The sequence below is a fragment of the Perissodus microlepis genome, chromosome 12 (genome assembly GCF_051167445.1).
Source record: "Perissodus microlepis isolate ML-2025 ecotype Zambia chromosome 12, ASM5116744v1, whole genome shotgun sequence".
Lineage (NCBI taxonomy): Eukaryota > Metazoa > Chordata > Actinopteri > Cichliformes > Cichlidae > Perissodus > Perissodus microlepis.
Window position 1 is genome coordinate 12,774,032 of NC_140472.1, and position 18,096 is coordinate 12,792,127.

The 18,096-nt window shown below is 43.8% G+C and overlaps 2 protein-coding genes across 2 annotated transcripts; one reads left to right on the forward strand and one right to left on the reverse strand.

Moving 5' to 3' along the window:
* The first annotated feature begins 553 nt into the window (after positions 1-553).
* On the forward strand, positions 554-15,181 carry snrnp200 (small nuclear ribonucleoprotein 200 (U5)). The gene is made up of 44 exons (XM_084945823.1): positions 554-848; positions 1,071-1,234; positions 2,731-2,902; positions 2,998-3,190; positions 3,287-3,342; positions 3,428-3,526; positions 3,635-3,787; positions 3,878-3,977; positions 4,065-4,201; positions 4,282-4,359; positions 4,478-4,651; positions 4,784-4,921; positions 5,011-5,166; positions 5,258-5,428; positions 5,515-5,708; positions 5,811-5,934; positions 6,744-6,893; positions 6,990-7,232; positions 7,327-7,515; positions 7,610-7,807; positions 7,899-8,051; positions 8,135-8,215; positions 8,379-8,462; positions 8,609-8,715; positions 8,799-8,917; positions 9,006-9,160; positions 9,358-9,547; positions 9,638-9,811; positions 9,940-10,100; positions 10,215-10,442; positions 10,635-10,826; positions 10,950-11,128; positions 11,236-11,387; positions 11,509-11,617; positions 11,735-11,843; positions 11,926-12,115; positions 12,202-12,366; positions 12,471-12,592; positions 12,692-12,835; positions 13,582-13,758; positions 13,849-14,009; positions 14,125-14,206; positions 14,300-14,392; positions 14,474-15,181. The coding sequence occupies exons 1-44, from the start codon at positions 804-806 to the stop codon at positions 14,621-14,623; spliced, it is 6,411 nt and encodes a 2,136-aa protein (XP_084801949.1). The 5' UTR covers positions 554-803; the 3' UTR covers positions 14,624-15,181.
* Positions 15,166-17,875, reverse strand: ciao1 (cytosolic iron-sulfur assembly component 1). Its single transcript, XM_084945824.1, has 7 exons — positions 17,454-17,875; positions 17,193-17,341; positions 16,989-17,100; positions 16,812-16,900; positions 16,516-16,717; positions 16,361-16,427; positions 15,166-15,586 (listed from the first exon to the last, which is right to left on the reverse strand). Exons 1-7 carry the CDS (start codon positions 17,590-17,592, stop codon positions 15,352-15,354), a joined length of 993 nt encoding a protein of 330 aa, XP_084801950.1. The 5' UTR covers positions 17,593-17,875; the 3' UTR covers positions 15,166-15,351.
* Positions 17,876-18,096: the final 221 nt, after the last annotated feature.

The following is an 18,096-nucleotide window of genomic DNA, read 5'->3' on the forward strand; positions in this document are numbered from 1 at the left end:
AATCTAAAGAATAGCGCCAACAGTTCCTAAGTGCTACAACAAAATTGTCTTGTGCCGTCGTCTTCTTCAGATGCCCACTTCTTTGCCTGTTTCTGACATCCTCCATTATATGGAACTTGGCCTTCAATTTGGAGATGGTACAAGGACTCACTCCAGATAAATGCTACAACTAGGACACCAGCTTAAAGTTGCCCTATGGCACAGGCCCTATCCAGATCAGTCAAATGTGCCATGCTTGGAGCAGACACCAACTGACTGCTGTAACAGGGTCCATGCTCACAGGTGCTGCTAATCAGCGTCTGACTGTCAACACCTGATTCTGGGGTACCAGATACTAAAGCTAAAAAAGCTAAAAATAAATAAATAAATAAAAAAAGAAAGAAAGAAAGAAAGAAAAAAACAAAAAGAAAAAAAAGCTGTTAGCAGAGGAGATTTGGCAAGTTTACATAAGTTTATATACCTATGAATACACCTAACAATAGGACATTGAAACGAAATAAACTTAGCCTGCAGGGAGCGCTGCTCCTTTGCCTCGCTGATCCTGCTCTGACCTTTGACAGCGGAAGAGGAAGAGCGCGGCTTGTTGTGCGCTCGTGTTAGCGGTGCTATTGTAACGTATGGGAAACGCATTTTGTTGTATGAAACTCGGACTTTTCAAAAACTGGCTAATGCTACAAGTTTAATCAGTGCACTCATGTTCACAGCGTCTCTTTAAGCAGGCAGAGTGAGGTCGACTCTGTGGATAATAACAGTCAGTTAGCCGTTTCACAAAGTGCGCTAAAACCTGAGGGAAAACCAGCACCATGGCGGATGTTACTGCTCGAAGCTTGCAGTACGAGTACAAAGCGGTGAGTGTATTTAGAGTGAGACAAAAATAATAATAAAAAAAAAATCAGAGGCAGTGGTCGATATTCTGTAAAGTTATCAGGAAACGTGTTTGGATTGTACTGTTTTTAATTTATATTTCTCCTTGTTTAGCTAGCCGTAGTGCTAACTAGCACTTACTTTAGCCTGTTGCAGCGCAGACTGATGTGTCTCATAATCACACTGTTTTTATGCCGAACTCTTAGAACTCTAACTTGGTGCTTCAAGCCGATCGCTCTCTGATCGACCGCACCCGGAGAGATGAGCCCACCGGTGAGGTGCTGTCCTTGGTCGGGAAGCTGGAGGGGACCAAGATGGGTGACAAGGCCCAGAGGACCAAACCTCAGAGGCTGGAGGAGAGACGAGAAAAGTCAGTGCAGACAGCTGCATATATTGTTCATGTGAAGTTAAAGCAATACATAATTTATATACACTACCGGCCACTTTGAAGTTCCTTTTCCCATTGTCATTAATGCAAATGTGCAATAGCTAATTACATGCCAGCAACTCAGTGCATTTAAGCATTAAGGCATGGTCAACCTGCATATCAGAATGAAGAAGAAAGGTGGGGTGACTTTGAACATGTCTGAGTATGCAGAAAAGCATCTCCGAATGCACAACATATATGGATGGTATTATTTGGGATAAACAACATGAAAGCAAGACTGCTGGTGGTCTAATAGTGTAGTGAATCTTTTTGTTTAAGCATCCCATTATAATTGCAGTGTACCTTAATCTGACAGCTGTTTATAGCAGGATAACGCACTATGTCACAAAGCTCAAATAGTCTTAAACTGGTTTCTTAAACATGTCAGTCCAATAGAGCACCTCTGGGATGTGGAGGAACAGGAGATTTGCATTATGGATGATGTGTAGTCGTCAAATCTGCAGCTACTGTGCGATGCTGTCATGTCAGTGTGGCCCCAACTCTCTGAGAAATATTGGCTTTAACTTGTTGAATCTATAGTTTGAAGGCAAAACCGGTTGATTTAAAACAAAACAAAACAATCCGGTATTAAAAATCACTTCATTAGTTCCACGTGATAACTTAATTTTGAAAAACTGAAAATAAAAGCATGGGGAAGAATAGCTGTCAAGTTTGATGTGTCTTCAAGGCCATTCTCAAGAAAAAAAGAAAAAGTGAACATATGTGACATGCCTTGGAAGATGTTTGCCACTCAAATGGCCAAACATGGCTCTGCTGTTAACATAGGGCTGCTCGATTATGGCAAAAATGATAATCACGATTATTTTCACTGAAATTGAGATCTCGATTATTTGACGATATTTATTTAACAATAACAATGTATTTAATAATGACTTTAAAGATTGTCAAAAAATAATATAAAATAGTGTGCAAATACTGATAACAGTGCAAATGTTTGCAATATAAAAAATAAATGAAAAATGTAAACATCTATGTTTAGTGAACTTTGCAGTGTTGCTCTGTGGTGCAGCTACAACACTGTAGCAAAGTTTACACACTAGGTCTACTTGATCCACGTCTGACTCCGCGAACCCATAATTTTTCCACACCACTGAAGTTTTTTTTACCTCTCTTTTCAGCCAACAGCAGTCACTCTCCTCTCCAAATAACTTCTGCTTAGCTTTCCGAGCTTCCCTCGGGTCCTCTTATTGTTGTGACATGTGTTCAAAATGCAGAGAGGTGCGCTCGATTTGCCACACGGAGCAGCGCGAGAGTAAAGCACGAGGGAGGGGCTAATAATCGGCTCAGTCATTTTTAATGATTGTTGAAAGCCCAGATCGTAATCGTGATTAAAATTCGATTAATTGAGCAGCCCTATGTTAACATATGATCTTTTTTTTTGTTAATCTTTTTTTATTATTATTATTATTTTTATCCAGGAGAAGAAAAAGAGATGAAGACAGACACGACATTAACAAAATGAAGGGCTTTACCCTTCTATCTGAAGGCATTGATGAGATGGTGGGCATTGTGTACAAACCAAAAACCAAAGAGACCAGAGAAACATATGAAGTGTTACTGAGCTTCATCCATGCTGCTTTGGGAGATCAGGTCAGCGAATGCCATAACTGCTTTCTTGAAATATTCTGCTTCTGTTTCTGTTACATCTTGCGTGTTTTACTCAATATCTCATTGCATGTTTACAGCCGCGTGATATTCTCTGTGGAGCAGCTGATGAAGTTCTGGCTGTGCTCAAGAATGACAAAATGAGGGACAAAGAGAGGCGACGGGAAGTAGAGCAGCTTCTCGGACCTGCTGATGACACGCGCTACCACGTCTTAGTCAATCTGGGCAAAAAGATCACAGACTACGGGGGGGACAAAGACTTGCAGAATATGGGTAAGCACATTCAGAGTAACTGTGGAATGAAAACTGTACAAGATCCATCAGTTTTCCCTAAAAATATTCATTATGTGCGGTATTTTCTATCCACAGATGACAACATTGACGAGACGTATGGTGTCAATGTTCAGTTTGAATCTGATGAGGAGGTGAGGCTTGCGGCTCTTAAGATTTACAGCTGAGCACATTGATTGATGAGTTTGTGTCACTGACTTTTCCTGTCTTAACATACAGGAAGTTGATGAAGACCAGTATGGCGAGGTACGAGATGAACACTCAGATGAAGACAGTGAAGGAGTGGAGGCAGCTGTGGATTCCACTCTCTCAGCTAATGTAAGTTTCCATTTATGGCATTACTGTATTAAGCCCATGTTTGTATTTAGTCTTTGTGAGATATTGCAACTATGCTGCACATTAACTAATAAATTACCTTTCACTTAGCTCGGTGGTGCGGGTGACGTGATGACAGTGAAGAAGAAAGATTTACATCCTCGAGACATCGACGCCTTTTGGCTCCAGCGTCAGCTCAGCCGGTTCTACGATGACGCCATTGTCTCACAAAAAAAGGCAGATGAGGTCTTAGAAATCCTCAAGGTAGGTTTGTGACGTTCCCTGTGTTTTTGTTTGTTTAGAGCAGGTAAGTTTGTATTTGTCAACATCATTCTCTCGTCTCTTATTTTACAGACCGCCAGCGACGACAGAGAATGTGAAAACCAGCTGGTGTTGCTGCTCGGCTTCAACACCTTTGATTTCATTAAAATCCTGCGTCAGCATCGTCGCATGAGTAAGTCTGCTTTGTTGAGTGAAACTGTTACAGAGCTAATGTCTTTGAAAATGTACTGATTTCTTTCTCTTCCCCCTTGACACACAGTCCAGTACTGTACCATGCTGGCAAGTGCTCAGAGTGAGGCGGAAAAGGAGCGCATCATAGGAAAGATGGAGTCTGATCAGGAGCTGTCAAAGATTCTCTACCAGCTGCAAGAGACGGAGAAGGAGGATATTATTCGAGTAAGGAGGCTTGATTGTGAGATTATGTGAACTCTTTGTGAGTCTCAGTTTGTCACATTATTTATTTTTGTGTCCTTTAGGAAGAGCGGTCTCGCAGAGAGAGAGTGAGGAAGTCCCGTGTTGATGACTTGGAAGCAATGGACATAGACCATGGAGAGGTATGTAACACTTTCAATATGTTAAGTACAAATCATCCTGTCAGGAACATTACTTGTTGTCAGTTTTCTTTTAGACATTTCTAAACGGCATAGGAAAATTGTCCTTTCTGTCCTACAGTCAGTGGCCCCTCGACAGCTGCTAGACCTTGACGACCTGACTTTCAGTCAGGGGAGCCATTTCATGGCCAACAAGCGTTGCCAGCTGCCAGATGGCTCTTTTCGTAAACAGCGCAAGGGCTATGAAGAAGTCCACGTACCTGCCCTCAAACCTAAACCCTTTGCTGAAGATGAGGTTTGTCAGTTATGTTTCTTCATGGGAGCATTTTAGTTGTCCAACTGAGCAGCAGCTAAGGAAAAATAATAGTAATAAGTAGCATATAACTGTGTTTGGATCCTGCAGTCAGCACTGTTTTTGTGTCATCAGGTACTTGTTCCCATTGAGAAGTTGCCCAAGTATGCCCAGGCTGGATTTGAAGGCTTTAAAACCCTGAATCGCATTCAGAGCAAGCTGTTCAAGACCACCATGGAGACAGATGAGAACCTGCTAGTCTGTGCTCCAACGGTGAGCACGCTTTGTTAAAGCCAAAAGTGTGTCAGTACTTTGCCCCAGCTGGATTTTGTCTTAAGAGTTTGTGTTTGTTGTGCACACAGGGAGCCGGTAAGACCAATGTCGCCCTGATGGCAATGCTGAGAGAAATTGGAAAGCACATCAACATTGATGGAACAATTAATGTGGACGACTTCAAAATCATCTACATAGCCCCCATGCGCTCTCTAGTACAGGAGATGGTGGGAAGTTTTAGTAAGGTGAGCCTTGTCTGACCTGCGCGGCTTTCTTTGCATACTTGACCATCATCAGGGAGCACAAATCTGAAAACCATTTCCATCCTTTTCCCAGCGTTTGGCAAGTTATGGCATCATAGTGTCCGAGCTGACGGGAGACCACCAGCTCTGTAAAGAGGAGATTAACGCCACTCAGATCATTGTCTGCACTCCAGAGAAATGGGACATCATCACTCGTAAAGGTGGTGAACGTACCTACACCCAGCTAGTGCGCCTCATTATCATAGTAAGTGAACAGTTTTGTCACTAAAAAGAGCAAATGTGCTAGTTGACTTGACTTTTAATGATGAACAATTTAATGTGGGTGTTCAGGATGAAATCCATCTGCTGCACGATGACCGTGGACCTGTGCTGGAATCTCTGGTGGCGAGGACCATCCGCAACGTGGAGCTGACCCAGGAGGATGTGCGTCTGCTGGGCCTCAGCGCCACACTGCCAAACTATGAAGACGTGGCTACCTGCCTGCGTGTCGATCCTGCCAAAGGGCTCTTCTACTTTGACAACAGGTGTGCTGCTTAAGCAAAAAAAAAGTTTTTATGATGATTTCTATGAACAGCTGTTTGTTTGCTCTTCCTTATTGCTTATTACTGTACCGCTTTTCTCTGTAGTTTCCGTCCCGTGCCCCTGGAGCAGACTTATGTTGGTATCACAGAGAAGAAGGCCATCAAGCGTTTCCAGATCATGAATGAGATTGTCTATGAAAAGATAATGGAGCATGCTGGAAAGAACCAGGTGAGTCCTGTTTGACTTGTTCTTCCAAAGTGATATAATTCGGTGACCTGAATTAGCCAAGCGTCATCTGAGATGTGTCTGCTAACATATGTTTTACTGCCAACTGAGCTTTGTAAATGCTACTGGCCTCATTTTAATTAGACACCTCTTTATTTTTTTCCTATTCATTTATTTATTTATTTATTTTTGCTGGATAAGCACAAAATGAGATTTTTGAAACCGGGGACTCCTAACACTGTCTTCTCAGTCACAGTCTGCACTTCGCCTCTATCGTATAAACCTCTTCTGCAAGAAAACCACAACTCCTGTTTTTGTTTTTTATCATTTTTGCCCTCCAGTGAAAAACAAGACATTTGACATTGTGCTGCTTTCATTGTTGTTAATATGTGGCTTATGTTATAAATTGATCCCACACTCATGTTTCCATATCCATGCATTTTACATCTGCCCTAAAAAGCGACAGTTCACTCACTGTTAAGTGATCAGTATATCAAGATAAAGGAAAGAGGTGAAGCCCAACAAAATATCAAGAGGAAGTAAATGTCCAGATTTCCATAGATAAACCTGCAGGTTACTACTCTCTGTAACTCTCCTCTCTGGCTCCCAGAGCTGGAGGGTCGAGGGCCTCCTTTCTGCCCTGTGTCCACACAGACCTTTCCAGTGTGTACGTGCTCTTATGTGTTTACACACAGGGAACTCACAGGGCTGCAGTTTTGAATGTAACTTCTTACTTCAGTGTTGTTTCTCTAAAAAAAATCTACAGCACTGCGTTACCAAATCTGAAAGCCTTACTTTTTTCCTCCCATCAGGTTCTAGTGTTCGTCCATTCCAGGAAGGAGACAGGGAAAACTGCCAGGGCCATAAGGGACATGTGCCTGGAGAAGGACACTCTGGGTCTTTTCCTCCGAGAGGGTTCTGCATCTACTGAAGTGTTGAGAACTGAGGCGGAGCAGTGCAAGGTGAGCAAATGTCATTAACTGGAAATGTTTTTTTTAAAACTCTTGTGTGGTAAATGCTTTTAATACCAGAACTGAGTGCTAAACCTTCTTATGCAGAACCTAGAGCTGAAGGATTTGCTCCCATACGGCTTTGCAATCCACCACGCTGGTATGACCAGAGTCGACCGTACGCTGGTGGAGGATTTGTTTGCCGATCGACATATCCAGGTTCTGGTGTCTACAGCTACTTTGGCTTGGGGTGTCAATCTGCCTGCACATACTGTCATCATCAAAGGGACCCAAGTGTACAGCCCAGAGAAAGGCAGATGGACTGAACTGGGTGCCCTGGACATTTTACAGGTCAGCCCATCCTTTCTTGTTATCAAACATAGTAACGGCTGCTTTAGTTTGCAGCTTCACTAACTCTATTTATCGAAAATGTGTTTGATTCCAGATGCTTGGTCGAGCTGGCCGTCCTCAGTATGACACCAAAGGAGAGGGAATCCTGATCACGTCTCACGGAGAGCTGCAGTATTATCTGTCCCTGCTGAACCAGCAGCTGCCCATTGAGAGTCAGATGGTGGGCAAGCTGGCTGACATGCTCAATGCAGAGATAGTACTGGGAAATGTGCAGAATGTAAAGGTGAGTGTCCTGAAATGTACATGTAGCTATTTAAGACAGAAGGATCTAATTTTCCTCATTGCTTTAAGTTTCAATTTCTCAAATTTGTTATTAGGATGCTGTGAACTGGCTTGGCTACACGTATCTCTATGTGCGCATGCTTCGCAACCCCACCCTGTATGGTGTTTCTCACGACGACCGGAGTACAGACCCCCTGCTGGAGAGGCGCAGGATGGACTTGGTGCACACAGCAGCCAACATCCTGGACAAGAACAGTCTCATCAAATATGACAAGAGGACCGGCAGCTTCCAGGTATGCACATCTCAGCTGAGTGTTGGTCGTTTTATTCTTGGTTGTAGATATACTGATTAGAAGCTTCACTTTTTTGTCTCTTCACCCAAAGGTTACAGACCTGGGCCGCATTGCCAGTCACTTCTACATCACCCACGACTCAATCCAAACCTACAACCAGCTGCTGAAACCCACGCTCAGCGAGATCGAACTCTTCCGAGTGTTCTCACTGTCCTCAGAGTTCAGGAACATCACAGTGAGAGAGGTATGCTGACCCCCCTCACAGCAACGATGGTTTAAATATTATATCTAAAATGAAGAAAAGTAACATACAGCTTTATCTTGTAGGAAGAAAAACTGGAGCTTCAAAAGTTACTGGAAAGAGTTCCTATCCCTGTGAAGGAAAGCATTGAGGAGCCCAGTGCGAAGGTAAAGACAACCAGTGATGGTGTTTATGAAACGCAAAATATGATCTGCTTGGTTTCCAGAAAATGCACACCGTGCTTTTATAAAGAGAAACATTACTTAACATTTGGAGTGGTTTGCAAATTGCAGTAAATAATACTTCCTGTGCTTTGTGTTCTCATTTCAGATCAACGTGCTGCTCCAGGCATACATCTCTCAGCTGAAGCTTGAAGGCTTTGCTCTCATGGCTGATATGGTGTATGTTACACAGGTACAGAAACAGCGTACTTCCGTTATTGATTTACTTTTCCATGTTTCCCTATATGCTTATTTAAAATTTTATTTCATTTTAGCTTGAAGGAAAAGTCCCAGGCTTGATATAATTCATAGAAATTTCCTTGTATATTCTTCCTGCAGAGTGCTGGGCGATTGATGCGGGCCATATTTGAGATTGTGCTAAGCAGAGGCTGGGCTCAGCTCACAGACAAGACCTTGAATCTCTGCAAGATGATCGATAAGAGAATGTAAGCTCTTTCTTCACTCCTAGAGTAACACTGCCTTTGCTTGGTCAAAGCTACAGGCATCTGATACTCTGTCCTCTGTGCAGGTGGCAGTCCATGTCTCCTCTGCGTCAGTTCAAGAAGCTGCCAGAGGAAGTGATCAAGAAGATTGAGAAGAAAAACTTCCCATTTGAGCGACTCTACGACCTGAACCACAACGAGATTGGTGAGTTTCCTTCCTCTGTGTTACGGTTTCTGAATTTTTTCCTCAGCCTGGAGAGTAATTAAAAACCTCCTGGATGTTTGGTTTCTAGGTGAACTGATCCGAATGCCAAAGATGGGGAAGACTATTCACAAATATGTCCACCAGTTCCCCAAGCTGGACTTGGCCGTTCATGTGCAGCCCATCACTCGCTCCACACTCAAAGTGGAGCTTACAGTCACACCCGACTTCCAGTGGGATGACAAGGTCAGGACTTAGATCTATAATGGAATGCTAATCAGACAGTTTTTCCAATACTGTTGTACTCCGGGGGGGCAAAATCAGGGTATTGGTCCCAGTATGTTGACTGCACCCTTAATCCCTGAAAAAAATGATCAGCCCAGAGAACACACTGAACTCTCTTTTTTTCTATACTCCTGACTTACTTTTGTTTTCCTGTTTAGATTCACGGGTCGTCTGAGGCTTTCTGGATCCTTGTTGAGGACGTGGACAGTGAGGTCATCCTCCACCATGAGTATTTCCTCCTCAAAGCCAAGTACGCCCAGGACGAGCATCTTGTGACTTTCTTTGTCCCGGTGTTCGAGCCTCTTCCACCGCAGTACTTTATCCGTGTGGTCTCAGACCGCTGGCTGTGTAAGTGCTTTGATTAAAAAGTGTCATAGCTTCACATCACAATCATGTCAGCATTTTAATTCATGTTTGTTTCTTTTGTTTTTCCCCAAGCCTGCGAGACTCAACTCCCAGTATCTTTCCGTCACCTTATCCTACCAGAGAAGTACCCCCCACCCACTGAGCTGCTGGACCTGCAGCCTCTTCCTGTCACTGCCCTCAGGAACTCTGCCTTTGAGGCGCTCTACCAGAACAAGTTCCCCTTCTTCAACCCCATTCAGACACAAGGTAGAGACTACATGCTGTTCTCCTTAATCCAATTTCATCGTCATTTAAAAGTTGCTTCCCCGTTAGGAACAGTGGTGTGTTTTGGCAAAATTTTCTTCACTCATTTTTTTTTACTTTTACTCCCGCAGTCTTCAATGCTGTGTACAACAGTGATGATAACGTGTTTGTGGGAGCTCCCACCGGCAGTGGAAAGACCATCTGTGCAGAGTTTGCCATTCTGAGAATGCTGCTGCACAATGCAGAAGGTCGCTGTGTCTACATCACCCCAATGGAAGCACTGGCTGAACAGGTCTGAATTAAATGAGATTTAGGAGTGCACCTATGAAAACTGGCAAACTGTTTTTCTTCCAGCGTGATTCTGTTAGATCTAAAACTGACATGAGTGTGGTTATCCTTGTCTCAGGTGTTTATTGACTGGCACCAGAAGTTCCAGGACATCCTGGACAAGAAAGTTGTGTTGCTGACAGGAGAGACTAGTACTGATCTGAAGCTCCTGGGAAAAGGTGACATTATTATCAGTACCCCTGATAAATGGGACATCCTGTCTCGCCGTTGGAAGCAGAGGAAGAACGTCCAGAACGTCAGCCTTTTCATTGTGGATGAGACGCACCTTATCGGAGGCGAAAATGGAGTAAGAACAGAGTACTACTTGCTGCTGCGCTGTTGTGTGTGTGTGTGTGTGTGTGTGTGTGTGTGTGTGTGTGTGTGTGTGTGTGTGTGTGTGTGTGTGTGTGTGTGTGTGTGTGTGTGTGTGTGTGTGTGTGTGTGTGTGTGTGTGTGTGTGTGTGTGTGTTAGTTAATGGATTTTGTTTCTTGTCATCAGCCTGTGTTGGAGGTCATCTGCTCCAGGATGAGATACATCTCTTCCCAGATTGAGCGTCCCATCCGTATCGTGGCCCTCAGCTCATCTTTGTCCAACGCCAAAGATGTGGCCCACTGGCTGGGCTGCAGCACCACAGCCACATTCAACTTCCATCCCAATGTCAGACCCGTGCCTCTGGAGCTGCACATCCAGGTCTGTAAACAGCATGTTAGTCAACAAAAAGAGAAATGTATTTCTTAAATTGATCAGTGCTCACAGCCAAGAAAGTACCTGTCAGGTTTCTGATTGGCTGTCAATCTTTTACTGTTTTTCTAGGGTTTCAATGTGAGTCATACTCAGACTCGCCTGCTGTCCATGGCGAAGCCAGTCTATCACGCCATCATGAAGCACTCTCCCTCGAAGCCAGCCGTGGTTTTCGTCCCATCCCGCAGGCAGACTCGCCTCACAGCGATTGACATTCTCACTTTCTGTGCTGCTGATGTGGTTCCTCAGAGGTCAGTCAGCACGTCGAGATTTTCACCTTAGTCAGACAAATTCATGGAAATGATGCCAGCATCACATCTTCACACTGTGGTCAAAGAGTAAATGTCTGTCTCTGCAGGTTCCTGCATTGTGCTGAGAAAGACCTGGCTCCATTCCTAGAGAAAATAAATGATTCAACTCTGAAAGAGACTCTTGCCAACGGCGTGGGATACTTGCACGAGGGCCTCTCTGCAACTGAACGCAGAATAGTGGAGCAGCTCTTCAACTCAGGTATGACTCACTTCTGCTGCACTTTGTGCTGGACAGGTAGGTGGTTTTTAGAAAAGGGGAAAAAACAAAATTGAGACTAATTTTTTATTTATTTTTTCCTTCTCTTCTTCTGCTTTGACAGGTGCTGTTCAGGTCGTCGTGTCCTCTCGTTCACTGTGCTGGGGCATCAACATCTCAGCACACCTTGTCATCGTCATGGACACCCAGTACTACAATGGCAAAATTCACGCGTAAGGCATCCTCTGTTTATACTGGCTTTTTTTTTTTTTTTTGTTATATGAAACATATTTAATGAAGGTTAGTATGTACTCTGCTGGTGATATTGACTTTTTGCTTTCTTCTATCAGATATGTGGATTATCCCATATATGATGTCCTCCAGATGGTGGGCAAGGCAAACAGGCCAATGCTGGATGATGAGGGGCGCTGTGTAATCATGTGTCAAGGCTCTAAGAAGGTAGACAGACCTCAGTCACTTCTGACTTTGAAACAATTACTGTACAACAGTAAGAACAAACCACTTTGTTTTTTCTTGATAGGATTTCTTCAAGAAGTTCCTGTACGAGCCACTGCCGGTTGAGTCTCACTTGGATCATTGTCTCCACGACCATTTCAATGCTGAGATCGTCACCAAGACAATAGAGAACAAGCAGGATGCTGTCGACTACCTGACATGGACATTCCTTTACCGCCGTATGACCCAGAACCCCAACTACTACAACCTGCAAGGTGAGTCCCGTCCTTCAAAGGGAATAACAGACTTATACTTCGGATGTTGGGACCATGTTGAGCTGTGGCTTCTGTCCTCCTGACAGGCATGTCACATCGCCACCTGTCTGACCACCTGTCTGAGCTGGTGGAGAACACATTACACGACCTGGAGCAGTCCAAGTGCATCAGCATCGAGGATGAGCTGGATGTAGCACCACTCAATTTGGGCATGATTGCTGCCTACTATTACATCAACTACACCACCATCGGTTTGTGCTTGCACTTCCTGGATTTTTTGTATTTGTGTCATCATTCCTTCACGTATGTGTTCAACTCAAGCCTAACTGTGGTGCTTTGCTCTTGTGTCGTACAGAGCTCTTCAGCATGTCACTGAACGCCAAGACAAAGATCCGCGGCTTAATTGAGATCATCTCCAATGCTGCCGAGTATAAGAACATTCCCATCAGACACCACGAGGATGCACTTCTCCGACAGGTAAAGAAAGTGACGAGACTCAAAGAGAGCAGCATTAACACATCTGCAAAAAGACACCAAGATGAAATAACACACTTTTATGTGCTCTTTGCATTTCAGCTTGCACAGAAAGTGCCCCACAAGCTGAACAACCCAAAGTTCAATGACCCCCACGTGAAGACTAACCTGCTGCTGCAAGCCCATCTCTCCAGGATGCAGCTGAGCGCTGAGCTCCAGTCAGACACCGAGGAGATCCTCAGCAAGGTCCAGTTTTTTCTCTGTAGAGCCTAACAGTTATGTTTCTGGATTTTATCCATCTATGTGTTTTTGAACAAGCTATTACTTGCACAAAAAGCACACATATAAACAAAATGTGTCTTAAAAAGAATGAACAAAATCGCCAGACCAGTTACACACATCCAAAAAGACAACAAACAAACAATGAAATAAGCAAGCTTCCATATTTGATACATAGGAAAGAAATTGCTGCCAGGTTTCAAAAAACAGTTAGGCTGATGTTTTAGTAAAACAGTTGTAAAAAGTACATGATGTCCTAAATCCACTGTACATGTGATGGAGGTGAGGAGTCCTCTTACTGTAGGATGAGCCTTCTTATCACATGAACAAAAGACGGCTTGTACCCTGTTCAGATTCACATTTCAAGGGCTTACACCAAAACATTGCTGTAATAGATTTTAGAAAGCATTTAAAAAATTAGACAGGTAAATTTGTTAATTTTGGATTTGACTGAAATATATGACAAAGGCCCAAAAAGACTTTAGAATGATCCCATAGGGAGCGGGTTAGATCATGAGATCACTGTAAATCAGTGATTCCCAAAGTGAGTGAAATTCAGTTTTAATTCAATTCAATTTTACTTACATAAACGCCAAATCACAACAACAGTCGCCTCAAGATGCTTTATATTGGAAGGTATATTTGTACACTTAAAGAATATGTGTGTGTGTGTGTGTGTGTGTGTGTGTGTGTGTGTGTTGTCTTTTTTGTAGGCTGTCCGACTGATTCAGGCGTGCGTTGATGTGCTGTCCAGCAACGGTTGGCTGAGTCCTGCACTGGCTGCTATGGAGCTGGCTCAGATGGTCACTCAGGCCATGTGGTCCAAGGACTCGTACCTCAAACAGCTGCCATTCTTCACCTCAGAGCACATCAAGCGCTGCACAGAAAAGGTAAAATGATCCTAAGAAAGTCTGACTCTCACTTTAGTGTAGATGAATCTCATGCTGATTGAACGTGCTTCCGTTTCCTTTGCTCATAAGGGAGTGGAGAGCATCTTTGACATAATGGAAATGGAGGATGAAGACAGAAGCGCGTTGCTGCAGCTCTCGGATGCCCAGATGGCCGACGTGGCTCGCTTCTGTAACCGCTACCCCAACATCGAGCTGTCGTACGAAGTGGCAGAGAAGGACAGTGTCAAGAGGTACGTGTACAGTCTGTCAGCAGCACTTTTCGCTGCGTTTCCTGGAAATGAAAAATTACATTACAAGATTGCACAGATGGGTGGGAAATTGATGTCTTTCCATATTTATTCACAGTGGCAGTCCAGTTCTGGTTCAGGTTCAGCTGGAGAGAGAGGAGGAGGTAACAGGTCCAGTCATTGCACCACTCTTTCCCCAGGTTAGTACTTTTCAAACATCTCCATGACGTATATATTTCTTTAATTTTCACCTTAATGACCAACTCTTGTGGAAATACTTGTCATTGTTATAGAAACGTGAGGAGGGCTGGTGGGTGGTGATCGGAGACCCCAAGTCTAACAGCCTGATCTCTATCAAGAGGCTGACTCTTCAGCAGAAAGCAAAGGTCAGTGAGTCATCTTGTAATAGCCAGAAATTATGTTTTAACCACCAGAGGCCTCACTTAGTTTATGTCCCTCCACTGCAGGTCAAGCTGGACTTTGTTGCCCCGGCGATGGGCATCCACAACTACACCTTGTACTTCATGAGTGACGCATATATGGGCTGTGACCAGGAGTACAAGTTCAGCATAGACGTAAAGGAGGCTGACAGTGATGGGGACAGCGACTCGGACTAGTCGGAGACTTGATTATTTTCTTCAGCGGTTCTCTGATAGATCGGGATCAGTAGTTTTCTTTTTTTGCTGTAGATATCCAACCTGATTGACATTTCTTTACTTTGACTCTGCCATTACCATCTCTGCTCTTGTGAAAATATTTTTTGTTTTCAGTTGCTTCTTAGTCAAGTCCTCTAAATGATGCCAGTCCAAGAATATAGTGTACAGGATCTGTTTGTCCACATGTAGTACAGATACATGGCTACCCAAGCCCCAGGCTGTTTTCAGTATAAGAAGTTTAACACTTTGTACTTTTGTGTCAGTTTTAAGATCTGACAAACATTTAATTGGCTATTGTGGATTAAAGAAACACTTATGAAGCAGGTGTGCTTTATAAATCCTGGGGATGGTGCATCCTTAAACCAGGTAGGGTGTTTAAAAACAACTGTCCGGTTATATTTTGGATTGAAATCATTTTATTATGAAATTTAATCCTTGGACTGGTTGAAGTGTTTTTACTATGATGTGCTGTCTGAAATGCTTTTGCAATAAAAAGGAGAAGAAACATTTTTCACTTTATTTTATAGTTAAACATGTTATTTCTATTAATTCTCAGTGGCACTGCTACTCAAAGCACATGAAGCAGTATTCTCAGCATGGACACAGGTGAGCGCTGATGTCAAGCAGAATCCTGGTGAATGCCGCAGAAAGCTCCCAATTTAACTCGCAACTATGCACTCCAGGGATGCTCATTCCTCTTCTTGGAACTTCCAAATGGCGATTTCTCCGTTATCGCTGCACGAAGCCAGGAATCCTGCCTCCTTTGGGTTCCAGGACACACAGTTAACATCTTGGTTGTGAGCTTTGGCCACCTGAGCAGCCAGTGAGAATACCGGCTCCTCAGGCTTGGCCGTCTCATCCTCCTTGAAAACTCGCACTGCGTCATCACCAGAGGCAGTTGCTAAAGCGCCAGTCAGCCGACACCTGCAGAAAGATTTGGGTTCACTGTGACGTCTAACAATGACAAATTCATGCACATGGAGACCACATCTTTGGGATTTCTGGTGGTCAATTAACCTCCACTTTATGTTTGCGCATAATTTCTGGACACAGCAACACATATTCCTCATATGTAACCATACTGCATTGTTATGGAGAAATTACAAGTTGTGGAACAATTACCCCGTTGCTATCGCAAGTCGATCTTAAATGTGACGACCAGACTAAAGGTCAGTAAATTCAAGAACACATTCAGCTGAATTCTGTTTTCTTACACCCACCAATTCAAGTGCATAATCCTAACTACAGTTTTTGCCTCAAAAACTGCCATTAATCTGTAGCTACTGTACACAGATAGCAAAAGTTGGATCCATCCAAGTCTTTCTTATCTGGGTATGCTGCTGATTGTCAGGTGAGATGTGTGCTAATTTTTGTCTTATTGCAGCCATCTGCTGGTAGCCAGCGTTTGTGAAAGGTTATAAAACATGTACGATCCTTCATATCTTTAGTCTGAAGGTGAAAACACAAATTGCCTCCACACCACATGAATGCCCCGTCCTTTAGCATACTATATATCTAGTTTAGAAGTTTATGAGAATGCATCAATTCGTTGGAAGATGTAATTACACACTAATAAATGTATATTTATCAGCACAATGGGGATTTTTTTCCATTAAATGACTTCAAACAATGACTGATTGTACCTTTAATGATTGACTGAAGCATTCCTACAAGAGTCTATTACAAAATTAGTCTTACCAGGAGACATCATACACCGCTCGTCCATGGTACCCAGACAGAGTGCAAACACACTTCCACGACCAATCTTAAACAGGAGACCAGAAAAAACATACGCATTACTGTCGATATTTTTATTACCACATTGATTTATGATAAAACTAATGCTGACTCACCCTGTCCACTTTCAGCTGGATACTCTCTCCAGATCTTCACAGTGCGGTCATCGCTGCACGAAGCCAGCCTCTGACCATCTGCATCAAAACACAAACTCCACACTGTGGACGTGTGTCCATGTAAGGTGGCCCGGCACTCCCAGTCATCATCCTCTTCTTTGTAAAGGCAAATGTTGTTGTCGTAGCTGGCTGAGGCCAGGAGCTGTACAATCACACGGTGAGTGCAGGGTCACGTGGTGTTACAACAGGAGATGGAAAAAAAAACATTCATGTGGACAGATCCGAATGAGACCTACCTGCTGGGTCGGGTGCCAGACAATGTGCTTGACATCTTGCGTGTGAGAGTTCACAACTGTAACACATTCATACTCGTCTTCTTCATCCACTGCAGAGCAGGAAGAGACAAGGTCAAGTTTAGAAACAGGCAGTGGTGCAGATCAGTATGTGCAATTTAGGCGCTCTTTAACACAAACCTTCCCAAACCCAGACGCTCTTGTCTCGGCTACATGTGGCTAGAAGATTCCCTGAAGGGGCCCACGCCACGCACTTGACCTCGTTTTCGTGTCCTTCCAGCACAGTCAAACTCTAGGAGACAAAGCGTGGGTAACAATCTGCAGAGATGCAGCATTTCTAAGGCATGCCATTTAACACACTGAACAGGAGACCTGTCATCTGACCTCAAAGTCACCGTTCTTCTTTTTCCAGATGCAAGTGGTAGCATCAAAGCTGACAGAGGCCAGATAATTCCCACATGGAGACCAAGCCACTTTCCTCACAGTGCGCTGGTGTCCATCCTGCAACACGTTCTTACATATCCAGGAGTCACCTGAAAAACGAGAGCCAGGTAGAGGGGTGAAGGATGTCAACTACTGTACTATAATGCTTTATTATGCGACTGAGGCTGGGGGTGTCTGTGGTTCAGTTCACGGAGAGCTCACCTTCTTTCCCCCATATCCGGATGGTCTTGTCGCCCCCACATGAGGCCAGAAGCGTCCCGTTGGGGCTCCAGCTGACGAACCAGCAGCGGGAGTCCGGGTGTGCGCTCAACCTCTGAACCAGGGACAGAGTCTCCTTCATGGTCGAATTGGGGAAATACTTCCGAGTCGTTGTCACTGACACTTAGCCGAGAAACGAGACAGGAAATGGCCCGAAACACCAAAAGCAGACAGAGAGCAACAGCAGCACTGCGTAAACCCTAAACCACAGTCAACACCCAGGGCACGGATACAAAAATGGCCGTATCCGCGGTAAACACAGTCTGTAACTAGCACCAAACAACAAAGTGCAGAAGTTCACAACGTCAGCGGTGACCAAAATGCCGCCATCTTTGCTTATATAGTCCCCGCGCTGCATTGTGGGTTGCAGTTTCGTAAAAAACAATTACGTGAAATTTACGGTGTTTTATTCTATGTTGTATTTTATTGTATGTATTCTATTGATCTAAGGTTTTATCTTGTTTGTTCTTACCTAGCTTGCAAAGCACTTTGATCAGACTTGTTTCTTTTAATTGTGCTATAAATTTTTTGTCATCTCTTCTTATGATTTCCTATGAAGTATTCACGCGAGCACGTTTATTTTGTT

Coding starts and splice junctions, on each gene's coding strand:
- snrnp200 (XM_084945823.1), top strand. CDS start 804: ATGGCGGATGTTACTGCTCGAAGCTTGCAGTACGAGTACAAAGCG. Junction 7,808..7,898: donor AGAGGACCGGCAGCTTCCAG/GTATGCACATCT, acceptor CTTCACCCAAAG/GTTACAGACCTGGGCCGCAT. Junction 11,129..11,235: donor GCTGATGTGGTTCCTCAGAG/GTCAGTCAGCAC, acceptor CTGTCTCTGCAG/GTTCCTGCATTGTGCTGAGA.
- ciao1 (XM_084945824.1), bottom strand. CDS start 17,592: ATGAAGGAGACTCTGTCCCTGGTTCAGAGGTTGAGCGCACACCCGGAC. Junction 16,901..16,988: donor GAGCGTCTGGGTTTGGGAAG/GTTTGTGTTAAA, acceptor CCTGCTCTGCAG/TGGATGAAGAAGACGAGTAT. Junction 15,587..16,360: donor GCGGTGTATGATGTCTCCTG/GTAAGACTAATT, acceptor ATCTTTCTGCAG/GTGTCGGCTGACTGGCGCTT.